Genomic DNA, 18,976 nt, shown 5'->3' on the forward strand with positions numbered 1-18,976 from the left:
TCAGCCCAAGAATTCTCCCAACCACACTATCAGATAGGGAATCCAAAAGCCTGAACACCTTTGGGAAGTGCCTCTTTTCTTATGCCAGCCTTGCCTTGCAGTTGGTGAACACCGCATGCCTCTTGGGCCAATATTCCCATACATTGTGGGACTCGGTTGCACAGCTGCTTTCCATGCTGCCTGAGGAAGACTGTACCATCCTCAACTAAACTTTGGCGGACGGTTCCCATCCGGTGCAAACTGGACACCATGGACTCCCTGGGTAGAGCCATGGCTTATACAGTGGTGCTGGTTAATTCTACTGAGTTTTTTTTTGGGGGGGGGGGGTATTCACTGATTAGCATACCCTTTGATGGCTTTCACCTATTTGGCAAAAAGGTCGATTCGGTGTTCGAACGCTTTCACGAGAGCAGGGTTGCTGCGAGATCCCTTAGCCTTTCTGTGTCGACCAGCCGCCATAGCAGTCCTTTCACCCTTACTGCAGAGGTGGAAGTAAAACCTTGGGTGCCCTCAGTACCAGCTGTACCTAGTTCAGCATCCTGCTCTGTCTTTTCCAAGACAGCCCCTTGTAACCCAGAAAGGATGTTCCAGCATAATCCCCAGTCCCCTGACCTTCCGGCTGCCGCAGCCTCCAAGCGCCTTTAATGTACCCTCCATCAAGCACAGCCATTCTGTTGGCAAAGTCAGGCACCACATTCCTAAATGGTTGGCGATTACATCTGACATGTGGGTGCTTCAGATTGTGCAAAAGAGGTACGCTCTACCATTTTTTTGAAGCACCTCAACCACTCCCACCATCCCAAGAGCAGCTGACGAAAGACCTTCTTTCCTTGCTTCATCAGGAAGTGCGGGTTCTTTTGGTCAAAGGAGCCTTTGAGAGGGTGCCTGAGCCAGAAGTAGGGCATGGATGTTATTCTCACTACTTTCTGGTGCCTAAGGAGGATGGAGTACCCTGCCCTATACTAGATCTGCGCCCTTTCAACACCTTCCTGAAAAAAGAGGATTTTAAGATACTTGCATTGGCTCATGCTGTCTCTGCCCTGGATCCTGGAGACTGGAGGGTAGAGCTGGACCTGCAAGACACAGTTCCACAACCCTGTGCCGCTGGCCCACAAGTGTTACCTGTGTTTCACAGTGTGCCATGAGCATTTCCAGTTCGCTGTTCTACCCTTTGATCTCACCACTCACCTTTGTGGTATTCACAAAAGCTATGGTGGTGGTTGTGGCTCATCTGCTGAGGTTAGGGCAGTCTTTCCCTACTTTGATGACTGGCTGTAGAAGGTGGGCTCACCTTAGGCAGTCCTCTCCCACCTACAGACTACAAGAACCTCTTGCATTCACTGTGGTTCACTATCAACATACCAAAGTCACACATGACTCCCTCTCTTATACGTTCCGTTTCATTTGAGTCATTTTGCACACAGTCCATCATTTGGATCCTAAAAGAGCTCTGTCATTCTTTATTTATCACACTAAAGGTCATTGGGTGTACAATCAGCTCTTCATTGGGTGCACCACACTGAAGCAGGGCAAGGCTGTACAGAAACTATCTCCAGATGGATAGAACTTTGTGTACAAATCTGCTATGCACTGAGGAAGAAGGAACCCCCTGAGGGCTTGCAGGCTCACTCCAGCGGGGCCAAAGCTGATATTACTGCATTATCCCATGGGATATTCGTCCTGGACATCTGCCAAGTTGCCACGTTGAAGTCCCTCTGTACGTTCCTGAAGTACTAATGATTGGACAGTCTGGTCCATCATGGTTGGCATTTTGCTCATTCGGTCCTCCAGGACTTTCGGCTCTAAACCCCTTCACTGACCCACAGTCAGGGAGGTATTACGTGGGTATCTATTCTAAGGTGAGGAATCTGTGGTTAGAAGTCTATATCAGAAGCACAAGTTACTTACCTTTGGTAACACTTTTTCTGGTAGAGACTTTGTCTAACCACAGATTCCGCACCAACCCTTCCATCCTCTCTGCTCTTCAACCTGGGCTGTTCACCCTAACATCCTGTTAGATTCTGCACACTGATCAATAAATAAGTTTGACGTGGCGCTGTGTTTTTGGCATGGAAATAGTTAGGATTTTAACTGATGTCAGCGTTCCGGGGTGGCTTCTATATAGGCACCGTGCATGTCACTTCCAATGAGGATCCGATCGACAGCACCTACTGGTGCACAGAGGTACTGCTCAAGATTTTCCAGGTTCAGTCTGATGCCTGGTAAATATATTAGGATGAGGACTCTGCTGGTAGATCGTCTCTACAAGAACAAGCATTACTGAAGGTAAGTAACTTGTTCATTGTGTTAAAAGATCCAGGATAACCAAGCCCCTGGGCCTCTAACATCCATCAACAGCTGTAGGTCATCTAGAAAAGTAGTTCTGTGTCATGCCCATGTCAGAAACTGTCTTATTGAGTGTCTATAAGATTATTGTGCTTAACACATTTTCAAATTTGTAAGAAAGCAAGCTTCTATAGAACCTTTGATAAGTAAAGGAGTCTTGCTCTGGTCTCAGTTAATGGTTCTAGGGCTCAAAATGTTAATGAGAAAGCAGACTTTTTCTTTTTCTGCGCTTACTGTGAGGAGGCTCCTCCCTTGGGTATCCAGAACCTAGACAAATTGAATGTTTCTGGCTCAGTCACTCCTGATTTCAACTCAGCAGTCCGTTTTGAGGACCTCATGTTTCTTAAGGTAGTGTTGAGCAAGATGATTGAGGTTGTGTAATTTTATTTAGCCTTTGCACAATATTTTGACAAAAATTTGCTGTCTGTCACCCAGCATCATAACCTTTATTTCTGTCTAATGAGATGTTTCGAGATTCAGTTTTGTCTACTTGGATTAGAGCAGTTTCTGTACAGGTTGGCCTCTGAGTTTGCTCATTGTCATTGACCAGCCCCAGGCAATCTGCCATTCTCATCTTCTCATCCATCTACATCTGTCTGCGCTTTTATAAGTCTTGGGGCTGGCCATTCTCTCCTTTCATGTTGTCCAGGAAGTATATGGATGAAGTTGACGGGAATTGTAGGAAATCCACCTTTTCTTTGTGGTCACCTCAGTTTTTTTACCTTATGCTGGGCCCCATATGTTTGCTGGTTTGAGAACGCTGCACACCTTACCCCTGCTAAGCAGTGCCAAAATGGCTGTGCTTTCCCTTTTGACAAGGTCAATTTGCCATAATCCTAATTGGTGGTTTTAATTTGCCTATCGGTCACTAGTATATTGTACGAAGTGTATCCAGGCCCTTAAGTTAAATACTTTGAGTGGACTGCAGCACCAATTGTGCTATCCCTTACAGTGGCAGTGCAAACAGTTTCAAGCTTACCATGTAGCCTGACAGTTGCAATGTCAAAACTGTAATCTGACCTGTTAAAATGAACCTTTCAACAGGTCAAAACCGTACTTTTAAATGTTAATAAATTACACTGTATATAAGTCTCGCAGCCCACAAGGCAGGGTGCATGTTTTTTAAAATTAGGACATGTAGGAAGTTTGTCAACATGTCCTTACTAGCTGATCCTTGAAAGTAATGACTTGGGGCTGTTTGGTAGATGTTGCAAACATTTTTGCCCAACCTGCAGAAGGACAGATGTTCAGATACTTCTCTTCATCTTGTTGAAGTGCAGAGCTCCTGCCTGTGTAGGAGCTTAATTATGTTTCAGACTATGTTTTTGGTATTTGTCTTCTCAAAGACGATGTTGATTATCATGCCTATAGTCTGATCCTTGATTCCACCTGCACAGATTTAGTTATTTCTGTGCCTAGGTTGCATTGCATTTATTTTATTATGTGCCAGCTCTTCTGGGCTATGTGATGGATGCTGTTCCTCTTAATTTCAGGCAGATGTCAAATTGCTGCTACCTTGGTAGTTTTCTGTTCCTGCATATTTTTAATCTCCATTTCAGTAGACTAAAGGAGACTTATGGGAGGAATATCTGCCTTGCATTTCCCAGTTTTATGTCTGTATTATTGTCTCGGTCAGGCTTTCATTGTTGACATATCTCGGACTGTTTTCGTTCTTCACTGCTAAATACATTTAAAAACACAAAAGAAGAAAAATCTATTTACTACTAGAGTGATATGACTTCTTGGAATGCTGTTGGCGTTGACACTTTGTCTTTTGTTGTGCATTTTGTGCCACCAGGTTGTGATAGGTTCATTGTGTGATAGGTTCATTCTCCTCTCCTTATGTGCTGTCAGCATGAATGTCCACTTGATTACTAGAAATGGTTCATTCTGTTATTTGCCATTTTGTCGTTGTTGCCGGCTTAAACCTGCAGTACTGTTTGCTTGCCTGATTTAATAAGCAATTCTTTCCTGGGTTCCTCCTCACGCCTTCTGCCTTGGTTTATTGCTTTGGCAGGGATTCATGAGGTGAGGAATCTGCAGCTAGGAGTATCCATCAGAAGAATAAGTTACAAACCTTTAATAAAATGTTTCTGGTGGATACTCTACCTGCTTTTTCCTTACTGGCCAACCTCCTCCTGTTCTGAAGAGGATCCTATTTAATAAGAATATATTTAATAAGAATACAAGTTAGTTTTATGCTCTGTATTTCTGTGAACTGCTTCTATCGCACCTTGTTTCTAAAGGAGTGCAAAAACAGGATGGGAAGAGATGTCAGAGTGCGGAGTAGTGCCTTAAAGGGCTCCATGAAGTCACATCTAGGGAGGCACTGCCTTCCAGTTGGACTCATGCCCCACCTGCCGATGCAGAAGAGTTATTTCATATTTTCCAGATCCATGCTGGCACTTGAGGAGATTCAGATGGTGAAGCTCTACAGATAGAGTAACCCCTAGAAACATTGTGCCAGATGTACAAATAATTTTTAACGCCTCAAGCCCTGTGATTTGGCATTTGAAACAGAAAATATACTTTTTTTTTTTTTTTAATGTACTAATCCTATTTTAGGAACCTTTAAACTTTTACTAACTCCTAAAATGGGATTTCAACCCCCTACCAATTTGGCATTTGAAAGGGGTGTGTTGTAGGAGTCCCTTCCAAATAAATCAATATGTAATGCATTTGTGTTTTGCGACCAATATCTGGTCATGGCATGTTCAAGAAAAAACATCGAAGGTGCAGATTTTGTCACACTGTAATGCAGCTTTCAGGGTGAGGTATAGATGAGGTGTGTGAAGTTAAAACAAATACTTCTAGACTTCTTCTCAAGAATAAAGGGCAGCAGTATAACCCAAGGTTATAAGAAAGAAACATTTGACAAAAATAGCTTATTTAAATAAAAATAAACTAAGCATCCCTTATGTCTGAAACTGCACCAAATCTAGTATGGTTAGAACTGAATTGAGCTTCATTGTTCATCATATCCCAGTATTTCCCTGTGTGTTGTAATTAGCCGGCATTTCTCCTCGGTATGGCAGGCAATAATCTAGTTGTCCTATTGTATGAATTTTACAAGTGAGATATTGCTCTAATTTCAGACTTCGAAAACTCCACAAAATGTTTCCTTTGGCCCCAAAGCCACTGAGAATCAACTAGAGATGGCCCTTAAACTTAAGGATAGACAACTGTTACTCTGAGGGCCACTATAAATGCCACCCAGACACTTGTTGCTTCTGGGTGCTTCCAACAAACCCGTAAATCTTTTTCCTTTCCTTGTGTGTTTGTAGCGTTTGTGGCTGTAGATACATGCTTAGGCTACTACTGTCATCTAGTGTTGGGCTCAGGCTTTGCAAGTTGTTTTTGTTCGAAGAAGTCTCACCAGCCACAGGATGTGCTTTGTTTCCTCCTCTCAGTGTACATTGTGCATTGGCTTGACTCCAATTCAGATTGTTTTTTTCCACCATCAGGCTGAACGTGCACCGAGTGGGTTCCAAGATTGGCGTGTTTGTTGGCTCTGTCAGTGTTTCTCTCTACCCACTGCATTGAGATCCTTCAAGCTCAGTTACTATCTTGGTTTTAGCACAAATTAGTACTTCCCAAGTGCTGTTCTTTCCACTATGGAGTGCAGAGCCCTTATCAGGGTTCCAACACTTTTTCTGACCTTTCGTCATCTGTGCATGCGGCAAATTGTACCTTGTAGCCAAGACCTGGAACAACCTCCCGAAATAACTCAGAACCCCACCTCCTGCATGGACTACCGAAGGAAACTGAAGACATGGCTCTTCAGAACGAACCACACGAGACTCCTCCTCCCCCCAGGCCTTCCCTACTTAGTGCCTGGATACCTTAACGGGTGATTAGCCCCAATCTACAAATTCAACCAACAAAACAGCCCGCATTAAAGGCAGCTACAAAATTAAATTGGGCCTCTAATGAATGTGCAGTTCAAAACTTTATTACATCTATCATGAATTGAATCCTCCTCATCCTGCTTACACTGATCCATAATATTATTGTTCATCATTGTTGGTTCTCTAATGTAGATGCTGGGAATAGTAATCTGATAGAGACTGCGAGCTGACGTCAGTTCTTTCTTTTTCCGCGCCAGTTTAGCGCAGATCCGGAAAGAGCTACCCCTTAGTCGTTTTTGGCTAGCTTTTTGCTACTTTTTGTCAAATTCTTTTTTGAGTTTTCAACTGCTAGCATTTGAGGGATGTCCCTACTTTGGACCGGCTTCAACCCCTGCAGTGCCTGTCACAAGATGATGTCTGTGATGGATCCGCACCATGTGTGCTTGAGGTGTCTGGAGCGTGACCACGACCCGAAGTCGTGCTCCGACTGCCGGGTCATGAACCTGAACATGTCGCTCCCGGTCTTGTTCAAGAGGAAGGTCACAAGGCAATTTGCGGAGCCCCCACTCCTCGCTGCACTCCAAGTCATCGAGGTGCTCGGGTAAGTCCAAGCACAAGAAGGCAAAGAAGTACAAGCGCTCTTCACCTTCTCCCCTTTGGTTGGTTGAAGTGACGCAGGACTCAGAGCGTCGTCGCTCGAAGGCTCCGTATCCGGTGCCTACTTCAGGGACGACCCCACACGTCCCACCATTTCCGGGAGCCGGAGTGTCCCCTACCCAACTTAGGCAATTTTCCGAGGCCTTACACGTCGTCTTTTTGCAGCCCCCTTCGGAGCGGGCGGGGGTCCTGGGACTTCGATGCCGGCTGCTCCGGCACCAGAGGGGCCCCGCGGATCCAGGCCTGGATCCGGATCGGCACCGGCTTACTTACTTGACCTTCCCTGCGCAGATCTCAACGACGACGCCCCCGGTGACGGTTGTGTCCCCGGCCATTGCTGTCCCCATCCTCATCCTCGATTTGGACATGGAGCTGGGCCGACGTGAGAGGGTATTTTGTTCCGCTGTTCATCCCTGGTGTTCCCCATTGACCAGAGTGTGGTGATGAGGATGGGGAGGGGTTGCTGGGCCCTTTAACAGACCAGCTAGAAGAACCAGACTGGGGAGAGGACCAGGGTGATGCCAGTGGTCTGGACACCTCTCCAGACACTGGTTTGCTTTCTCCCCCCTACTGTGGCTATGGAGGAGGGAGCGTCCTATGCATTGGTGGTGAGAAGGGCGGCCAAGGTCCTTGGCCTTGAGCTCCCTTCAGTGGCAGTCAGGGCTAACCTTCTGACAGAGGCGCTTCAGCCTGCGGCTTCTTCCTCTGAACCCCTATTGCCGTTCAATTTAGCCCTTACGGATGTCCTCCTGGGTACTTGGTCCAAGCCCAGCACATGGGCTCCTGTGGAGATGACAATTGCCTGCCGCCATCGCCTGGTCCCGGGCGACCCAGTGTTCCAGACCCAACTCCCTTCCCCAGAGAGCTTGGTGGTCCAAGCCTCTTCTTCTAAGGGCGTTCCCTTCTGCTCCTCCAGCTAGGGAATCCAAGAAGCTGGACCATCTTGGGAAACAAATGTTCTCTTCTTCCAGCTTGGCACTGCAGTCGGTGAATACTGCGTGCCTCTTGGGTCTCTCCACCCATACCATGTGGTACCACTGCCTGAGTGCCCGGAGGACGCCCGGGCCATTCTCTCTCAGGCAGTTGAGAGAGACAGCCAAATCCGCCATTTGATGTGGACTGGATATCACCGACTCACTGGGCAGAATGATTGCCACGTCGATAGTCCTTAGACGCTACGCCTGGTTGAGGACTTATGTATTTTCGGGGGATGTCCAGTTAACCTTGATGGACATCCCCTTTGATGGCGTTGTCTTTTTGGCAACAGCGGAGGCTCAGCGTTTGAGCGCTTTAAAGACTCTCAATCTATGGCCAGATCTTTGGGCCTTACTGGGCTTCCCGTCCACTCCAGTCTTCTTTTCGTCCCTTTCATGGCAACAGAAGGGGCGCTCAACCACGTCTGGCCCAACCAAGCCACCAGTTCACGCAAGCTGTCCTCCTCTGCGTGGCTCCGGACGTGGGACCCAGCTTCCTGGCGGGTCTGGGAGCCAGCAGGCGGGCCAGTCCACCATCTCCCCCCCCCCCCCCGCCACTGCATCTAAACCTTCCTTGTCCGATGTTCCAGGCCCACCTTGAGCCAGTTGAAGGCAGGATTCGCCATCACCTCCTCCATTGGCAATCCATCACGTCAGACAGGTGGGTTCTGCAAATTGTCCGAAGGGGCTACTCCCTCCCCTTCGAGGCTACCCCTCCCTCCATGCCACCGTCTTCCGATCACCTATTGGAGGATCATTTGGCACTTCACCTCCAGGATGTCGCCGCTCTTTTTGCTAAGGGAGCTATAGAGAGGGTCTCTGCACCAGAAGTAGGTCGTGGTGGCTATTCCCGCAACTTTCTTGTGCCCAAGAAGGACAAAGGCCTGCGTCCTATTCTAGACCTCCAGGCCCTCAACAACTTCCTCCGGAAGGAAAAGTTCAGTATAATCATGTCAGCTCAAGTCCTGCCTGCCCTCTACACATGAGACTGAATGGTGGCGTAGGGCTCGCAGGATGTTTATTTTCATATTCCTGTCTTGCCAGCCCACAGATGCTATCTACGGTTCACGAGCATTTTGAGTTCACCGTGCTTCCCTTTGGACTCACCAGTGCCCCTCAGGTGTTCACAAAGGTGATGGCGGTGATTGCAGCTCATCTGCACAGATCAGGGGTTCCGGTCTTCCCCTATCTCGACGACTGGCTGATGAAGGCCGGCTCGCCCCAGGCTGTCGTCTCCCACCTCCAGACTATGGCGGACCTCCTGCATTCGCTGGGGTTCACTATAACCGTGCTGCTTTCACTCCTGACTCCCTCTCAGACGCTCCCTTTCATCGGAGCTGATCTGGGCACAGTTTAGTTTTGGGCCTATCCTCTCAACAGCGAGTCTGGGAAGTTTGGGTTATGATATCGATGTTTCAGCGTCTATTCCAGATATCAGTGAGAATGACTCTGAGGCTACTGGGCCTCATGGCCTCCTGCATCCTGCTGGTGGATCATGCTAGGTGGCATATGCTGGCTCTGCAGTGGGACCTGAAGTTCCAGTGGGCAATCTTTCAGATCTCGGAGGGAACTGCACAACAGCTGCAGTGGTGGCTAAGGAACCAAGATTGGGATCGGAGGCAGATCCCTCTCCCTTCCCCAACTAGATCCAACGGTGGTGACAGATGCCTCACTCCTGGAATGGGGCAGCCATCTGGTAGAGGCAGAGATCAGAGGCATCTGGTCTCCGGCGTAGTCCGGGCTCCTTATCAACCTGCTGGAGCTCCGGGCGATCCGACTGGCACTGAAGACATTCCTTCCCTCTCTCAAAGGGAAAGTGGTTCAGTTGTTCACAGATAACACCACTGCAACAAACAGGGCGGGGTGGGGTCGTGGAGGCTTTCCGCCTCTGGACATGGCTGGATTATCAGGGCATGACCTTGGTTGATCACGAATTACATCTTCATTCGTAGGTGGTGCAAGGTCTCTTTCAGTGGTGGGGAGAGCCTTGGTTAGATCTGTTCGCCACTAAAGAGAACGTGCAATGTCAGCAGTATTTCGTGTCAGAGTTTCCAAGGTGGGACTCGCTCGGCGACGCCTTTCATCGCAAGTGGAATTGTGGCCTTCTTAAGCCTTTCTGCCTGTACCACTTCTGCACCGAGTGCTCAAGAAGATCAAGCGTGACCGGGCCCAAGTTATTCTTATGGCTCTGGACTGGGCACAAAGAGTCTGGTACCCCAAGCATGGCTATCGATCCTCGATCAGACTGCCCCTTTGGGAGGATCTTCTGTCGCAGCAACAGGGGACGGTGCTTCACCCGAACCTGTCCAATCTCCACCTCCTCGCGTGGAGATTGAGCGGCGACAGTTGACAGCTTTCGACCACCACTAAATCGGTATATGCCTGTAGATGGAACAATTTTGTGGCATGGTACACAGCAAAGGCTGTGGATCCCCTTTCTGTCCCTCCCTCAGAGGTCTTTTTGTATATACTTTCTTTGGCCCAGCAGGGCTCTGCTCTGGGCACTCTCAAAGGTTATCTTGCAGCTATCTCTGCTTTTCTTCGGCTTCCAGATCAGCCATCCTTGTTCAAATCTCCTATTGTTAACAGATTCTTTAAGGGCATTACTTATCTGTTTCCTCCATCTCCCTTCATAATGCCCCAGTGGGACTTGAATCTTGTTCTCACATTTCTTGTGTGCTGCCTTCCTTGTTCCATCACCTCTGCTCGCAGGATGAGTCAGCTTCAGGCTCTATCTTCAAAGCCCCCTTTCTTCTCCGTGCATCCGGACAAAGTGGTGGTTAGAACGAGGCCTTCATTCCTTCCTAAAGTGGTTACACCATTTCATGTAGAACAATCTATCACCTAGCCCATCTTTTTCCCGCCTCTGCACCCACCGCCTGGACCCTAAATATGCGCTGTCATTCTATCTTGACCGCACCAAAGATTTCCGGGTGGATGATCAACTCTTTATTGGATACGTGGGTGCCAAGAAAGGCCTGGCTGTTAAAAAACGTACCATCTCTTGATGGGTGGTCCTTTGCATTATATGCTATGCTTTAACTAAGAAGGATCCTCCAGTGGCGTTGCGTGCTCATTCCTCTAGGACTACAGTAGCAACCACTGCATTGGCATGCAGAGTCCCACTCCTTGATATCTGCCAGGCGTTAACGTGGGCATCTCTGCACATGTCTACCAAACACTATTGCCTGGACAGTCAAGTCCGGAGGGACAACTATTTTGCCTGTTCAGTCATCCAGGACTTTCTCATGTGAACTTGGTCCGCAGACCCTCCTCCGTGGTTGGTATTGCCAATGGTATCTATTCTAAGGTAAGGAATCTACAACTAACAGTCTCTATAAGATGAACAAGTTACTTACCTTCGGTAACTATTTACCAGGTAGAGACATATGTTAGTTGTAGTTTCCTTTTCGCCCCACCCATCCCACCTGCTCTGCGAACTAATTTCTATGGATAGGGACTCCCTTACAGGGTCCTAGTTGTGGCGCTCCAGTGGTCAGTGTCTTTGATGGCTCTGTGCTTCTGGTGTGGAAAGTCATGTCAGAACTGACATCAGCACACATGGGCGGCATCTAAGTAGGAACCGCGAGGTCATCCCAGGGACACCGACAATGGACGCAGAGTCAACCGATGCCACCTGCCGACGCGCAGGGGTATTGCTGAAGAAAAATCTCCGGATGCAGACTGACACCTGGGGGAAATTCTATTCTATGATAAGGTAAGGAATCTACAACTAACATATGTCTCTACCAGATACATCGTTACCGAAGGTAAGTAGCTTGCTTGTTCATTAGAAACAACATTGTAGATCCTTCTAGATTGAGGTCTGTGTCTAGGCCGAAGAGTTTTTTTGGCTCACCTTGTTAAATTATTTTGGTAGTATTACACTTCACCTTTAAACCGTTTCCTGAGCCCAAAACTCCATTTAATTCTACTTATGAACTTGTTTCCTGTACACTGATACTTGTTATTACATTTTCAGTCTAAAAGAAGAGCCCACGGAGTGTCACTTGATGCAGTGTATCACAACCTGAACAGGACAATTTTGTACCAGTTCTCGAGGGCCCATAGAACGGTTCCTCAGCAAGTCACCCTCCTGGAATCGCTTAGAATCTTCACTGTCAACAGGAACATGATTCTGGGACCTGGGAACCATGACCAGGAGTTTGTTGGCTGCCTTTTACATTGTCTATTAAGCCTGCATGAGGGAAAGTAAGATTTCAACTTTTTAAAGCATGCCTTTTCTGGGTGTAAAGTAATGTTTGTGGCTGTGTTACATGTGAAGGATATTTACTTGCATAATTATATAATTCTTCTTTATCAGTGTTATTTTGTCCAAAGATTGGAACTTTCAAGGGCAAAACAAACCTTTTATTTGAATCCACATTTGTTTAATCTTATTGTGAGAATCCTCTCTATTCCCAAACCATTATAAATTTCAGTCAGGTGGTCAAAATGCTGCAGATGAGAATTTAAAACTATGGTAGTCCTGGGTACATCCTGCATGAATCAAGTCCACCCATTCTGAACTACATTCAGTTCTCACTTGAGTTTTGTTTTCCAAGTAATTTAAAAAAACTAAAACGTTTTTGCTGTTCCTTCTTTTAAAGTGCGACTCTACACTGAACTGTGATAGTCATCTCAAAATTTGAAGTGGCATTAGTTGCAGAGTCCTCAGTGGGTTCAAATCTTTCTTGGATAATTGCTGCCAACTCCTAATAAAGCAACCACCTTTCAAAACCAGCTATGATCACACAAAAAGTGCCTTAAAGCTCCATTTTCTCTTTCACCCATTTCAAGTTTTACATCAAACCCTAGCCTCTACCATCAGCTGCACTAAAATGTCATACCACTTCTATGCTGATAACCTCAGTTGCATATGAAGTCTATCCTCCCAGTAATGTCCAATTTGTAGTAAATTGTTTTAGGAGATTGAAGACTGCATGTTGAAAACGACTTAAAATGTAACCTGCTCAAAACTGAGTTCCTCCTATTATCCCCTTCCAACTCACTGACCTGATTCTACCTGGCAGCTTCTCAGCCTGCAAGTGCACATCGATGCACAGGGAACTCAGTTTCAACTCTGACTCCTACACCAGAACCAGACTTTGTTATTCGTGCAATACTTCATCTGTCTAGAGTAGACTATAGCAGCTTCCTTCATATGAGTATTCCCAAACTGCCTTTTCCCACAGTCCTCTTAATGCAACCCTCTGTACCGCTGTTAGTTTGTCTTTGGGAGCAAGATAATGTGATAACTTCTTACCCATCCTAAATGGCTCCCTATGGTGGCGAGGAGCATTTATATTCACAGCTTGCATCATACATTAAGCTGTTTCTCAGGACCCTCAACTACCCTTGCACAAAAACAGATTATATCTGGCGGACACTGCATCCATCAAAGTAAATACAGCCTCTTCCTGAAAAGGCCAAAATTAAAAAAATTAAAATTGCTCAAGCAATCTTTCTCAGGAAAGATATATAAGGAGTGGATCTCTATCTCTCCAGCCATTAGAACAGCACCATCTTTTGATCTTCTCAAGAAAGAGTTGAAAGATTTGCATTGCTTCCAGGCATGAGTGTCCACCGTATATATTTCATACCTCGCACCCTATGTATCCAGCACATCATAATGGTTCCCCAGACATTTAACATTAATTATATTATATACTATGGTTTACTATGCTAGGTTAGGTTATGTTATGTTACATTATTCCATACTATGTTATATTGTATTATGCTATACCGCCACAAACTCCTATATAATGAGATTAGAGATCTGCTGGGTAAACCGTGTATGGAGCACAATCTGGATAAAGATAAGCAACAGCCGAGAAGTGATCCACATGTAGCATGGTATAACCAGGAATGTAGGAAATCGAAGGGGAATTTGGTTCGGGCAGTAAAATCTAACATGCGCCCCGAGATAGTGGCTTGCAGAGCCAGATATAGGCTAGCAATAGAGCTAGCTAGGAGAAACTGTGAAGATTCCCTATGACCCTCTCTACACAGGGCACTAACAACTAGAGATGCCAAGACCTTTTGAAAAAAGGTGGCCCAATGGCTTAATGTTAAAAGGACCATAATGGAGTTCACCGTGCAGCCTGAAGAATGGGTGTCCCATTTCGAACGTCTCTATGCAGTGGACAACCTAGAGGTAGAAGACCATATAGAAGGGGGGGGGGGGTTAGGCCCACTAGGAGCGGAAGATGCTCTAGTTTTTTCTTAGGAAGAAACACAAACTGCAATTAACTATGTGTCCCCGCCAGAGCTCTCAGCCCTGATAGAATCCAAAATTACCTGTACAGGGAGGATCCAACTGTCTGGGGCTTGTACATTAATATGCTAGCGAATGCCATCACATTAGGTATGGGTATCCCACCATTTTGGAATCTAGCTAAAATAGTGCCCATTTATAAGAAGGGTGATAGAGCTGATCCCCCTAGTTACAGACCCATAAGTCTTTTTGACTCTCTCCAGAAGGTTTTTTGCAAGCAGATTTTGGTGAGAATCTAGGACTGGATCACAGAGCCCTGTATTTGAAGTGACTACCAAGCTGGTTTCTGTGCTAATATTAGCACGGTGGACCAGACTTTTCGCTTCCTCTGTTTGTATTATAAGGAAGTGACTATTAAGGGTGGGAAATTATATGTGGCCTTTGTTGATCTCCGGTCTGCATTCAATCTAGTACCACAAGCCACTCTCTGGAGAGGGTTAAAAGATATGAGCCTACCACACAACCTCCTGGAAATTCTAATTAGATTGCACAAATTAAATGCAGCCCAAGTGAGATGGGGTACGAACAACAAATTAACGGGGCAATTCCCAATCAAACGCGATGTGAGGCAGGGGTTTGTGCTCGCGCCCACCCCTTTCTCACTTTTTATTAATGGTATGGTTGATTTTTTGGATAGGGGTGGGTGTGATGCCCTAAAATAGGCGAGGAAAGAGTATCATCGCTCCTCTTTGCAGACAATACCCTACTAATTTCCAAATCCCCCCAAGGTCTCCAATTATTGTTGAATGACTTTATAAGGCTTTGTAACGAGCGGGGTTTGGTGTTAAATGAGGCCAACACCAAATACATGGTCTTTGCCAAGCTAAACGCAAAACCCAACAAAAGATGTTTGTTTATAGGAAGCTCCATTTTGCAGCAAGTATCGGCTTTCAATTATTTAGGTATCCGCCTCACACCTAACCTAAATTGGGCACCCCATATTGACAATGTAAAGTTGATGTAAATCAAGCAGACTACCCATATTTCCAAAATACTGAAAAAAACGGTGTCTAGGAAAGTGGCTCCCGCACTAGAAATCTATATCGTCAAATCTTTAAGGGGGGCCCTATACGGGGCAGAACTGTGGGGTAGTGGGAATACAAACTGTCTTACCGCTGTAAAAAATTACTTTTTAAGGTCTCTTTTAAACTTACCTAATAAATTAATAATGTTCTGGCATCCTTTGTGGTCCGTTGAAGAGCTAGCTTCATATCGAGCAGCAACGATTTGCCTTATGCACCAACCCCAGGTAACCTCGATCCCCTGGCTTAGTTCTTTGAGAGGTCTTCTCCGGCGATTAGGGCTGGAGGCTTATTGGTCAAATCCTGAAAGTATATCCTTAATATCCATGGCTAGGGACAAATTGATCTATTGGGAAACAATTGTGGAGAAAGAAACACTGAATCTGAAGGGTACCTTGACTAGGGATTTTTTTTAGATTTTAAGCCTACCTCAAGCTATGAAGAAACAATTGATGAAATCGTTCCTCCTCTGGCTTGCAAAATGTTTATACAATTTCACTATAAGACTCTGCCAACCAAATTGTTTTGCAGTAAATGGAGACGTAATGTCTCCTCGGACAACCTCAGTAAAGTCAGTACAGAATCTATAGTCCACTTGCTTTATTTTTGCTCCTATTACCAAAACCTGAGGGGCAAGTGTTTCATCCCATTGTGCAGATTGGTTGGTCCCGGACAATATCTGGAGGTGCTGAGAATCTTGTCTACTGATACAAGCAGGACAATTGTATTTTGTCTGGCCAAATACTGGCATGCTCCTTGGATTAAGCGCGCCAAATGTATTGTATGAATTACTTTTACGCTTTTATTGTATATATTGCATTTTTTGACTGGTATGTCTTTTATTTTTGTGAGGTGCTATGTACTTTTAAGATCTATATGATCGAAATAAAGTTTTTATGATGATGTATTATGCTATACCATATTGCATATTACCTCTCTAATCTTAACTGTTTCTTGAGTGAAGCACTTTGTCAATCTTTGGGTCTTGTTTGCACCTCACAAAACTGCAAACAAATAAATGGTGTCAGTACTACAGCCCGGCTCTGGTGCTCTTTCACCTTGATATGGAGTTATTACTTTCTGTGCAATTGATAGCCATTTTTAAATTTTTTACTGATGGGCACTCAGGAAATGGGCCGGTATCGGAACCTCAGGAAGATGGCGGCCGACTGACAGCACCGTTGTGATCCTCACTGAGTGCTACCCCGCAACTAATCTATTCATGGCTCAAGAGATGGGGTAAAAAGACGAAAAAGAGCCTACCCCCGACGTGAGGAAGCTGCTGGGAATGCTCCGCAGGAGAGCCTCCAGATATCCGTTGTTTTATAATTTCACCGGTGCTCCGAGATCGGAACTCCAACATTCATTCCGCGAGGACGTTCACGCTGCTCCAGCATCCCGGATTCGCGCTGGCATGCGCGCGTTCCGTTTGGCTCCGGCTCCGGTAGTCTCTCTGAGCAAGCGGAGACACAGCGCTGTTCGTGGAGGGAGCTGCACGGCTTGCTCGCACACAGGGGATCGAAGGACCCTTTCCTCCGAAGCGTGCAATAGAGATCCTGGGCAGATCGGTTTGGTTGTGCTTCAGCTCTTCCTTTGCGGTTGCGGCCTACAGACGACCATGACAGGGAAGGGACTGCGAGGAGGCAAAACAAAGAACTTAACCTCTCAGGTGAGCACCGGGCAGGCCACAAGTCGGCAGAAAAAGGCGGATGCCCTGGGAGGCATAAATAAAGGTGGGGGAGAGAGAGGGGAGAAAGGAGAGATAATGGATGGCTCTGTAAGAAAATGCAACGAAAGTGAATCTAGTAAGACAGCCACCATCAAAAAAAAAAATCCCCGCACGTCTGATAAAAGATGATGGCAATTTGCAGCCCTTAATCACTACAAGTTTTGGTATTGCAGCAAGGGCAGAGAACTCTATTACAAAATGCCCAGCTGGGAATGAGGAAGGGACTGAGGCAATACCAGGGATAAGTGAAAATGGGCAAAGAGAAAGTCAACAATTTCCTTTAACAAAAGCTCCAAGCGATTCTCAATCTCAATCCCAAGGCGGCGCATTGCCCATCGTGGCCAAAGCTTTACCAATACAGACAGAAGGGTGCTTGATACAGGATAATGATTCTCCTCGGTGCGATAACAACAAGATAAATGGCAGTTTAAACCCCCTTGCAGATCTTTTTAATATATCTATCTCGGGACAAGCCAGTAGCTATGAACGACAAGAACACATCCTGAAAACGCCTGACAACCAGGATAAATTTTTCTCTCTCACTGAGGAATCTGAATTATCCGATATAAGTATCTCGGTGTCAAGTGGGGAGGAGAGAGCTAAGGGGTATAGCAGTCCAATTACTGACTCTTCAAAGCATAAACATACCTCAAAAAAATATAAAAGGGGGGGGGGGGAAATCGTGTCCATCTTAAAGAAAACAGCGATTCTACTGATAAGGAAGACGAAATAGATTTGAACTGGGACTATGAAGACACCCCTCTTACTCTCTCCCCAAAATGCGTCTCAACCTCCGGTAATCAAACACTTATGGAGAACTTCAAAGTGGATGAACACGGTGAACAGAACAAAGAGCTAGCATTAACTGACATTTTGCAATCCATTAAGAGCTTCCAAGCAGAGGCTAAAAGTGATAGTCGTAGATCTCGCCTGGCGGCAAAAAAATTACAGGGAGCTGTCCGGAAAGTAGGAAAGACATGTGCCGAAATTGCTGACCGTATGGCTTCAGTGGAAGTAAGAACTGAACAGTTGGAAAAGGACTTCACCACGTTAAAAATTCAGAGCGATGAACATGATGGTATTATCAAAGACTTGATGTGGAAAGCCGAGGAGCAGGAAAATCGGCAGAGGCGTAATAATCTTCGCTTTCTGGGGATTCCAGAAGGTATTGAAAAGGATGACTCAAGGAGATTTATGATATCATTCCTTAAGGGGGCTTTTCCAGAATTACAAGATTGGGAATGGAATAAGGAAGTTCAGAGAGCTCATAGGTTTCCTTTATTCCCTAGTAAGCGCACCCCGACAGCTCAGCAACATCTAAGGGCCATGCTGCTATTTTTTGGCAATTTTTTGCTTCGACAAGCTCTTTATGACTTGGCCAGGCCCACCAATAAACGCTCCTTCGAAGGAATAACTTTCTTTACTCGCCCCGATTTTGCACATGCCACGGTGGAGCGCAGGTGGAGACTTCGACAGCTCTTTGATCCTTTTCAGAAGCTGGGGGCAACGGTATACCTTCAGAACCCAGCCAGACTCAAAATTGTCTATCAAGGGACTACTAGAAGTTTTATATCACAGATACAGGCTAAAAACTATCTGAAGGATATTGTAGGGCGCAAACAATGAATTTAATTGTAATTGTAATTGTAATTGAGCTAGCTCTGTCAAGGGTTATATGGTTATATGGTTGTTTCGGGGAGGGGGTGATTGGATTGCTTAAAGTTGCCGTGAGGGGGTATCTAAGGGGGGGGGGGAGAAAAAAAAAAGAGAGAGAATTACCATAGCCCCTCTTTTCACTGTGGGGTGGACACTCAGCGGATTCATGCGGGTTCGGATGACGGACGTCAAACGCCTGGCCCCAAGATGGCCAGGCAACTTCCATGAATGGTGGAGGGTGGGGAGGGGGGGGGGGCAAGGGGAGGGTGGTGGCGAATGGCTGGGTCAGACAGGTTAGTCAGGTGGTTAGGATTATTGAGAGAAAATATACCAGACAATATGGAAGGGCAAAGACAACACAATAAGCAGGTTCTCGTCAAACTAGGCGCAATTTATAGCTTACTCTACCTAAAATTATGGGGATGTTAAAAATATTATCCCTAAATATTTGTGGATTAAATGACATT

General features: G+C 46.0%; 1 protein-coding gene across 10 annotated transcripts in view; it reads left to right on the plus strand.

Annotated features, from left to right (window-relative positions):
• WDFY3 (WD repeat and FYVE domain containing 3) overlaps nucleotides 1-18,976 on the plus strand; it is a 1,391,721-nt gene that overhangs the window by 819,778 nt on the left and 552,967 nt on the right. For all 10 annotated transcript variants that reach the window (XM_085636566.1, XM_085636564.1, XM_085636563.1 and 7 more), the window contains one exon: nucleotides 11,808-12,037. In XM_085636566.1, coding sequence (XP_085492692.1) covers nucleotides 11,808-12,037 — 230 coding nt within the window. The remainder of the gene's footprint in view (nucleotides 1-11,807; nucleotides 12,038-18,976) is intronic.

The sequence above is a fragment of the Triturus cristatus genome, chromosome 2_1 (assembly GCF_964204655.1).
Source record: "Triturus cristatus chromosome 2_1, aTriCri1.1, whole genome shotgun sequence".
Lineage (NCBI taxonomy): Eukaryota > Metazoa > Chordata > Amphibia > Caudata > Salamandridae > Triturus > Triturus cristatus.